The sequence below is a fragment of the Opisthorchis viverrini genome (genome assembly GCF_000715545.1).
Source record: "Opisthorchis viverrini unplaced genomic scaffold opera_v5_191, whole genome shotgun sequence".
NCBI lineage: Eukaryota > Metazoa > Platyhelminthes > Trematoda > Opisthorchiida > Opisthorchiidae > Opisthorchis > Opisthorchis viverrini.
In genome coordinates, this window is record NW_008751847.1 from 118668 (window position 1) to 129008 (window position 10341).

The following is a 10341-nucleotide window of genomic DNA, read 5'->3' on the forward strand; positions in this document are numbered from 1 at the left end:
AATTGAATTGTCGAACTTGCGAGGCGACTAGTCTGCAAGCTGTATAATCTACACTACTTTTTGGAAGGAAACACTGGACTTGACGGAGTGTACTACTCATATGGCTGCTGAATGCGGTTTAACAGCGGACGAGTGACTTTTTCCTTCCTGGGGCTTATCAAGTAAGCGGAGTCTATGAGCTTGCATCAACAATAAGCTCTACTTGAGGCAAAATAGTACACAGTTTACAAACTGAACACGCCTTTTTACAGCTAATCAGAGCTAATTAGCCAAATTACAGAGGCCTAACTCATGTAAATACTTGTTCTTCAAAGATTTTACATCAGGTAAATATGGCCCGACACTCGTGCGCGGTTTATTTGCGCTGTGAATTGGTTTCATCACCACATTTTCATCAAAGGCTTAGGACAGACGTGTACCTTTCAAAAGTAGACACTCATCATCGTCCACTTCAGGAACCGCTATCACTTCTTACACAGACGAACGTTTACATTCCAGTAGCATCAGGACAGCATGACGTCAAGTACTAAAGTTATCTACTCAACCAGGCGTCTGTGCGATGTGGCGGATCTTTCCAAGAACCAACCCATTGTATTTGTCAAAGCCGATACAACCGCTGCTCCCGCCTGTCAAGGTCAGCACCAAAACCGCCAGCCTCACATTGTGTATTGAAATATGATAGTATGTGTGGTAGGAGAAATATATGTGGAATAGAGCATAGAATACGCCACTGCGTGAGGTATACGCTTACACTACTTGCACATAGCGCAGCATCGTCGATTTGAAACGTGTAAGTAGACTATCTCTAGGTAGTCAATCATCGGAGCCAGCTGGCCAGAGACTGTAACAATTAGACGTCTGAAACTGAAGCCGTATTTGCAGTAAGAAACATAGTTATCATTGGCCCATCCTAGCGGGGCTTGAGTGAACAAGTCAAATACATACTTGCCTAAATTCTGCCTACCAGCTGCACCTCACTGACCTTCCCAAAGGTTACCGTATCTCCATGAACTGAAACCCAATTACGCAGAGATAGCACTTTTTCATAAGGTTGATGCAAAATTCCACGACCGATTTTACCCCCCAATGGGGCTGTCAAGCTACGCGCGACTTTTCCTCAACCTTACGTTCTACTTGCACGATCTACTTGCATGTCCTAGTTGCACGATGTTGGTGAGATTCAATCATTTGCATACCAATCTGATTTTTACGCGTTATGCATCTGAATCTCCCGTTTCTGTTTTTTCCCATGATCTCCATGAACTCCATTCATCAAACTTTCATCCCCAGTTGCTGTACACATCTGTTACTGGTCTTGATTATATACATCTAGCTTCAATCTGACTCACTCCCATGGTGACAGTAGTTTACCCCCCATATTTGATGTCATGACAGTAACCAATGAATATGATGCGTTGAACTTCTACGTTCTCAGTACGTCGGAACGTACTTCTTAAGTAATGATTAATTGTTTAACATGCGATGTTTGACAGGAAATTGGAGAGCCCGAAATTATACAATTGCACCACTTTTTGCCACTCGTTAATCAAGGGATTAGATGTTTTGGCTAAATTACATAACATTCTAGATAGATTCTAAATTAGTGGCTAGATCCTCCTGCCTAGTAAACACGTTAGCAAAGATGTGACCTTCACTAGCGGAATGACTAATACACCTTTGCCGAGATAGAGTTCGAGTCCAGAGCTGTACAACTAGAATTAACTTTATGAAGAATTCACCATGAGCTAAGATCGTTTTTTCATGAAAAACAGCCGAGTTGAGGATATATTCACCGACTGATCTATGTTTGAAGAGCTTCCGATAAAAGGCATGCCTCTGGCGGAATCAGCAGCTTATAGAGGTCTCAGCAATAGCACAAAATTCCTAGAACTTTAGACACTTCTTGGAATTCAATTTCGTCTGTACTTTTCGCCACAACCACCGGAACGATCCACGACAAAACTCGACCATTAGTCAGCATTTTCTCGGCTGAATCAAGAAGTGGAATCGTTAGCTCCCTGATCTACCCCATGTGATACACACGTGTCACCACGAGCGACCCATAATGGTGTTTTAGCATCCGCACAGGGAGCAGACCGCTAAACCTCATCTGACGTGCCATCAGTTATGCCTGAATCAACCAAATAGTTAGCGAACCAGTCAGTGGTTGTTAGGATTGAACGACTGTTAAATTTTCTGTTCAGCATTCGCACTTAATTCTGATGAAAGATAACAGAATATTATATGTAACGTGCTAAAATTTTCCCGTATGTCCTCTCCAAAGTTATATCTGACTCATCGAGAGCCTTATGGAAAGCACTGAAAACATTGTTTACCCCTGAGACGTACCCACTTTCAAGGGACTTGTCGGTGAAAGGTGCATCTACATTATTTTAACATAGAGAATAAAAGAGGCCTCGGTGTGGGTTGAAGTCTTTTTGAATGACTTTATACTGAATTACATGTACTACTAAAAAACAGGCGTTAGTTCACCTTGCTCAATCAGATTTATCTGTTGCCTCACTATATTTACTTTGCATCCCGTATCCTACATAATATCCTACTGAAACGGAATGAAAAAAGAACATCGGTTTCCGGGATTTGTTTCATCACAAATCTGATAAGTTGTGCTTGGAGAATGCTTCTTGGTCAGCTAGAAATTATTCTGTCATATTTTTTATTAGCTAGTGGCACTTGCCGAGCAACAGGGATATATTTCCTCGCTAGGCAACCAACTTGACTACAAACTTTAAAGGCCCGGTATAATACAAGGAGACATAACAATGGCAACAGTCTTACGCGCCGCCATGGTGAAGTATTACGGGAACAACTAATTATCTACCCGGAAACGGTGATTTCCCGTCCGGACCGGAAGTCTAAGCTTTCGAAATTGACGTAAGGAAGCTTTTTCAGCTGCGGTATGGACCAGTTTGCTCCACTAAATTCATGTACGTTCAACGTTGTCAAAATATTTGGGGGATATGAAGTAAAGTGTTGATCTAATCTTGCTGATCGCCAATCGGAATAACGTACAAATATCACTTAACCCTAAAATTATCATCTTACTGGTGGGATAATCTGTGGCGAAGCTACGTCGGGGCGATGTCTCAGGTTTCGTAATTTCGAGGAAATAATATTTTGGCACTGGAAGTGATGGGCTATAAGCGTTTTCCTTCCCCAAAAGTTTATACGTTTTGTTTAAAAATAATCGGAAAGTGGATTTTCCCACAAAATAACATCAGAAGTCTCATCATACCTGGAACTGACGGCCAGTGATGTAACTTCTACTCAAGTGATAGCATCTTATCATCATCTCAAAGTTTGGGTAATTTAAAATGTCCATCGCATTGTGGTGCTTACCCGTGTTTGTCTGTGAGTTTACCTTGCTCGTTTACTAGAACGTATTTTGAGTTTGGTAAACACTACTTTGGTGGGACAAGTTTCGTAGAAAGTCATGATCATCAAAACTTTATCTGAGAAGAAACTGACAGCATGAGTACCACTCACAGCAGTTAGCGACACATCCAGCCAAATGCAGGGGGTCCTGGAAGGCTGGCAGCTTCAACAACACCCAGGCTTTTCGGAATCTCTTTTAAACCATTCCGTCAAGTCGTACTCTTTCAAGAATGAACGAAAAGCGAGAATCATCTCAGTAGACGATCTGTTGGTACGCGTAGCACATGACCGAGTAACCGCAAATGACGTTGATAGATGTTTTTCTTGATTGCACAACTACCAGAATGAGGTGTTCACCCTAGGAAAACTGCCTCTTCAAAGTAAGCACTTTCCATTCCAAGTAGCTAATATTAAGATGATGGTAGAATGCTGAATGTACTTAGGCTGACATTGCTTGATTTCATTATTCGTAGCTATCTTGAATAATCTGTCATATTTTCCTGACCTTTCGTTGTTGTCGCTGTTCTTTTTCGTATCTGTGAAGCGTACCCACGCTAATGTCAAACTTAAGAAAATTGTTGACTGTATTCTGAAAGATAAGCCTATGGTGAGATATTAACTGATGGTTTTCGGAGAGCATATTTTTCCTAGATGATGAATCCTGCGATAAGGCCAATTTTCTGTATTACCGGAGTCAAGAGGGAATAGTTTATAGGACACATTTTTCAGTGGTGCACACATATGTGAAACAAAAGGTGCCGCTTGCTTTTTGTATTACAGTCGAGTGCATCAAAAACGTGAGGTTACTTGGAATACGAAGTCTATTTGCCAGATAAATGGCTTCAGTTTTCACCTATATGTCTCTATATACGTGCTGAGCGGTGCTCTTCGTATAAGGAATTCATGCGCTGGGTCACAAGTTGCAGTAAATTTAACTTCACCTGAAGCAATGCTAACTTGAAGCCGAGGAATATTAACTTCAACAGTAGCAAGGCCAATTGCTCGGACGTTGCATCTGGTCCACTTGTTACTTAAAACAAACCCCATGGCTGGGGTTCAGGTGTTCTATTTCGAGCGTGGCACACCGCCTACTCGAATAAGTATATAGAAGCCCATAGGATTAAGAACCAAGGCCGGTCGTGCGGCCAAATAATACTCGAGTGTCGGCAATGAAGCAGAAAGCTCAATCAAGCCGGTCCACTGGACGGAATGAAAAAAAGCACGTGCTTGTCAGATCAAAGGATTACACGTACATCATGAAGCCAGTAATACATGATTTCTCCGCTGGATGGATATCTTACTGATACATACTCAAGATAGAAATGCATCTATGTGTATCTTGGTGGAAGGCTGGTATTGGCTGCGGATAAAGTGAAGAAGCTGAGCGTTCATAAATTTGGACGGAATGTCATAGATTTAAAGCGGTTTTTCCTGCGCCCTCAGTTGAAGTTGAAATGGTTTTATTTAAAACTGCATTATCATCTGAATGTGGGCAAACCTGTGTGAATGAACAGAGCGTAAGTAGTCAGTGTTCGGACTGCACACAACAGATAAGGTGAACTCTGGTCCGACATTTCGGACAAGTGTTGTCGGTACAGTTCAGCTACCCAGACAACAGGGATGGCAACCAGTATCGGCTGACAGACGGAGTCAGCTATTTATTCTAGTTAATGGAGCATCTGTAAGACATTCTATATGACAATTCACGATAAGTACTGCTGAAGAAGTTAATTTATCATTCAATTTGAATAATTTATGCGTTGGGTGATTCGAAAATATTGGTTTGTATCGACGTGAGTTGAAATGTTATTTGTCAGGTCCACATCAAACATCAACCAGTATAAAACATGCGAGTGAATGCCAAGGCACAATTTGTGGGCACTTTTCGCAAGGTTTTACTCCCCCAAACATTGCAATCATGTATACACTACTGGACAGTTCAAGGGTAGGAGAAACACTTTTGGTCATCAAATTCCAATTACCTATGGAATAAATAACAACATTGTACAAACTTCGAAACTTCTATGCGTGTCTGTTTATGTTAGGATGTTTCTTCACTCTACATCGTATATACATATATTCTACCAAAATTCAACTTCAAAATAGCCAATGTCAAATCTGGTCTCGTTCTTATAATGGTGCATGCCAAGTACATTATGCAGCAGATAAGCTTTTGTCACTTGATATTTCTGCAGGTTACCGCCTCGTTGGAACACCCCAATCAACGCTTGATGAACGTACTACCCATCAATCCAATTCTTCGAAATATGATCATGTGTGTAATCACACAAACTATTGGGTTCTCTCAGCTGTCACCATGGAAGACCTTGATTGACTGATTTGTGCTCGCCCAACGATAGCATTAGTTCGATTAAAATTTGCATGCTGCTTCAGATCCAACTTTCCATAAACCATCTGTGGTTGCCAAAAGTTGATCGAACATTCAGTGGTTTATCCACTACTGACCGGCAGATTCGATTCCGACGACAGTGATTTATCACATTTGGCTTTTGCATGAAGTTTACTGGACATTATTGCTCATTCCACTAGAACTTTGTACATGATAGAAAGCAATGGATAGATTGTGCCGACATGATGATGTACCCGATAGAAACTTTAAGAAACAAGATGAGCGACAGAATGTGCAGAGGCCTGTTACGCATCATCAGTTGGCCTAAAGATGTCTCTAAATATGTCCGAATGGAGTAAACATGCTAATGCGTACTGTGTGGCGCAATGAAACCGACCTCTTCGAAAGGCATTAACTAGTAAGGTGTGAAAACCGACATACATGAAGATCGGACCTAATAAATTTTGGGAACAATCGCTCTCTGAAGTGCCACCAGTTACCTGTTCATCATCGAGGCGCGGCGCTATCCAACAATATACTCAAGACTCAGTGTCACATAGCACCTCCCCCATGTACAGCACTGAACGCATTAACTGGAGCAGCTCAACAAAACCCCGCCCAAATGGTGCTGGAAAACCTGATGTTATTCAGTTAACCTTTCGACCAATTGTGTTGTCCTACCTGAGATGGCAGGAGGCTGGTACTCATTAACAAATAGAAAAAACTGACGTCGGTTAAAGTTCTCTGAGCTTAGCGGATTTGCCGGCGGCCCGAAAATCCGACTTTGCCAAAAAACCTACGTCCCGAAGTCGCTGCCAAATATTCGAGGTCATGGGTAGGTTAGTTTATGTTTATGTTGCAACAGGGGGGCTACACTGGCCACTTCAACAACTTCCGGCCAGTTGGCTAGTACAAAATAGCGGCGTTTTTAGGTTGTCGGAATTTCGCCTGGATTGATGGGTTTCCCACAGATTCGCCTGGATATTCGGTCCATGGGTTTCTTTGAGTGAGTTTGAGGACCCCTTGTGACAACTGCAACCTGCGTACAAATGGGTCTCTACACTTCTAACGGTCAATAATCCAGGCCCAATGGCTTTAGGTTATGCTCCGAAATATTTCTTCCATCAACCTTTATAATGAAGCTACGCGAAACTTCGGTTCAACTAGCTGGTTGTTCGGTTTTCTTACATCCACTTTGTATGATTATCCCACGGGATACCACTTGCGAGTTTCCCAACGAGCATAAAAGAGTGATTTAAGTTACATTCAGCTTTACACACAACAAAACAGCTACCTCCATGCTACGCAATGACAGCCGATAATATTTTATTCGTTTATACAAATGCATGTCCCAAGACGAAAACTGAATAAAAATGTGAATAAAAACACACGACAAGAAAAGACACATAAAAGAATGAGTTAGTTAAAGTTGATGAAGCCACCTGGTTGCAATCAGATATATACTATTTTCGCCCGTTTGCGTGAATGCCGAAACATAATATGAATGCTACCATCTGACTGTTGTACATCTCTTCTCTTTCAGCTGTCGAAGGCGAGAGATGTTTATTCCCACTAAAATTTTTTTCAAGGTAAAAATGATAGGGTTCCACCATAACTTTTAGCGCACAATCTATTTTATTAAGCAAATAATGAATTTGCTCCTTCACTCAATATGTCGTTTTGAAGTACTTTGCTATTTCCGTGCTGTCCATTTCATGAGCTGCTAGCTATTCCACAGTTACGAAAATAAGTTGTTGATTTTGGTACCACATAGAATGGCAGTGACTATCATGTGACTATCAAACTGTTTTAAAGCTGTTCTCCATAAATTTAGCAGAAATGGGTAGCTTTTCCTGGAGAGTTGATAAATTCCCAATCGTCAACCTTAAACGGCACAGGGTAAATTTGAACACTTTGTAAAGACTATACATATCTGTAAATGATCACACCCACGGGTTGGGAATATTGAAGATCGGGATGAAAACTATTTTCACCATTCCATTTGTAGCCTACCTTGATGCGCATTTTCAGCTGCTATTAGGCGGTGTAATTATTGCTACTTTCCTAATGCATCATTATGTCCGGCCATGGCTGGTTTGTGTCAATCCGTCAGCTACGCACACACATACACACTATGCTTCCACAGCTAATACATTTTCAACGTTCATAATGTATTTCTCTACCATTACGACAAGTCAGTTATCCCGTTATCAAATCTTATTAGCGCCTGTGGGAGTAATTTTTTTACGGTGGGTTTCAAAAGACAGTCGTTTGCAAAAACTTTGTTGTCATGACAATCCTCGGTGTGTTTGAGAGCGAATTTACGGAATTCAAAAATACATGTTCTTTCGCAGGACGCTCGACGAGGCGACGTACATCCGGCACCAGAGAACGACTTACATAAAGTGCATTACAACCAGTACAAATCATGCAGTTATAATATATAAATTGTTGAGTGGGAAATCCACTTGGATTAACTTGTAATTTTTATTTGAACCGGTAGACTACGTGTGAGCCGCTTGTTTCGGGGCTTTGAACATTGTTACTGGGCTTGAATATTCCTTAGGTCACTTCTGAATCAACAAATTTTGGGGGAGGACGCGCATTGTCCAATTCATTTGCAAAGTAATGTGCACAACCAAGTGGTCCCAAATGAGGCAAAAAGGGTTGTGCGGTGTCTGCAGACTTAAAGTATTCATTCATTCACGTTTTGTTTGAAGATACAAAGCAGCAGTGGTTTTGTTTGTTGTTTGTGGGTATAGTTTAACTTCAACCAACCAACCAACGGACGAAGAAACCAAGAAGTTAGTGTAGGAACAAAACTAGGACAATTTTTAGCATGTACTTAAGCTATAAATCGCGGTGATAACAACATTTGCGGGATGCACACTTTCATGAACCTGCAACCGCAGTCACTCTGAGATTGCTAAGTGCGTGGGCACATGTATTCATTCACAGGTTTTTAGTAGTCCAACAGAATTCTGATAAGCGAATAACCACATAGAGACTGTTTTTATTTTGTTCCCAAGTGTTGTGCAACACGAGCAACAGAAACGTCAATTAGGCTGAACCACGCATAGAATAGACAAAGCGAGACTACTTATTTTTCGTGCTTTTTAAAAATTTGGCCAAGAAACAGAAAACTGCTAGATTCAAGTGACTTATTTATTTTGTATGCAATAACAAATAAGCATCGGTTGAGGCTGTGATTGGTAAGTAGTAAAATCCAAGCTGTAAATGAAAATCCGATGTTTAATCACTTCTGACCAGTGTGAATTTTTTTACCTTCAGAACACTAGATGTGTCGATTCTGAATCGATATAGTGTTTATTCGGCCTTGTGTAAGACAGGGTCACAACCGTAAAAGACACTATATGAAAAAGGTAGGAGGACCGAAAGGCAGTAAAGTATCCTCCTAATTAAGACCTTCCAGCTGCAATTGGTTTTGGGTCACGGTTGATTTCGATGAATAAAGGAAGCCAAAATGACGACGATCTAGTTAATACAAAAGTAGTAGCATGGATAGACTTAGCCGCCGTCAGATTATGCAGAACCCCCGGCGGAAGCTGGTGCGCACACATGAAAAGGTGGTTTGAAACTCAAAGCAGTGAGAAATTGGCGCATACGGAACAATACCAAGCAAACGGTTCCAGTCCCTTTGAGCCTAGTAACCATGAATCTGAAATCTCTACCAAAAACTCTAGATTTCACCAAAGGAAGGGACTGCTTCTCTGGTTTCCTGGAAAACCAAATCAACGGTAGATAGTTCCAAATATCAGCCTCCTTACCAATGTTTAGTTTGTCACATTATCTGACTTCACAGCATCCACGATGGAACTTTGCAAACTAATTAATCCAAAGTTGTTTGTGCTTTAGACCTAAAGACCCACGCCATCAGCGACGCATTCAAACGCACTCAAACTTCACAGTCTCAGGTTTCCTAACCTTCATACCTTTGGAGAATAGGTTTCATTCAGTGAAGGTAGGGAAATATTATTATTGACGCTTTATAGAGAAACCTGTGGAGGTCAGTGAGACAGGTTTCATTGTCGGCATCCTTCGGTGTTATCCTCGGAAATATGAACGCTGGAATTAGAGCAGGCTTATTGGATTCACAATCAAGCATAACTGACGTGGGTTTTCGGTTGGTTCGTCCATTGGTTTCTCCTTCTGGTTACACACTGTTTCCTGATATGCGAGTGGAGTGGGTGGATTATTAGGTTACTCTCTACTAAATCCCAGAATGACGCATCTGAACACTGGACATTCCGGAGCTTCTTGCTAGGAGTGGCTTTTTTTACTTCCGAAAATCAATAAACACTAACTAGACTACGGTCTATGAACCTCCCGCAAACAGTGTGTTTCAATAGGCTTTGGCAGCAAACGGGCCAACAGTGGGCATGTTGACGGCTTTATAACTCTAAACTGACAGACTTCGCCCCGTATTATCTTTAGTTAGCACTAAATGGAGTGTATCTGGCTCACTGCACGCGCTATCCAGTACACACCGCATGTGGTGATAACTATGTGCTCGAATATATATATATATATATATATATATATTCGATAATAAAACCCAAAACAAGCAGTGGTTG

General features: G+C 41.3%; 1 protein-coding gene across 1 annotated transcript in view; it reads right to left on the reverse strand.

The window, feature by feature from the left end:
* T265_14418 (hypothetical protein) overlaps positions 1–5928 on the reverse strand; it is a gene marked incomplete at both ends in the record, with an annotated part of 10113 nt that extends 4185 nt beyond the window's left edge. The window contains 2 exons of the mRNA XM_009173546.1: positions 4482–4596; positions 5863–5928. Coding sequence (XP_009171810.1) covers positions 4482–4596; positions 5863–5928 — 181 coding nt within the window. The remainder of the gene's footprint in view (positions 1–4481; positions 4597–5862) is intronic.
* Positions 5929–10341: the final 4413 nt, after the last annotated feature.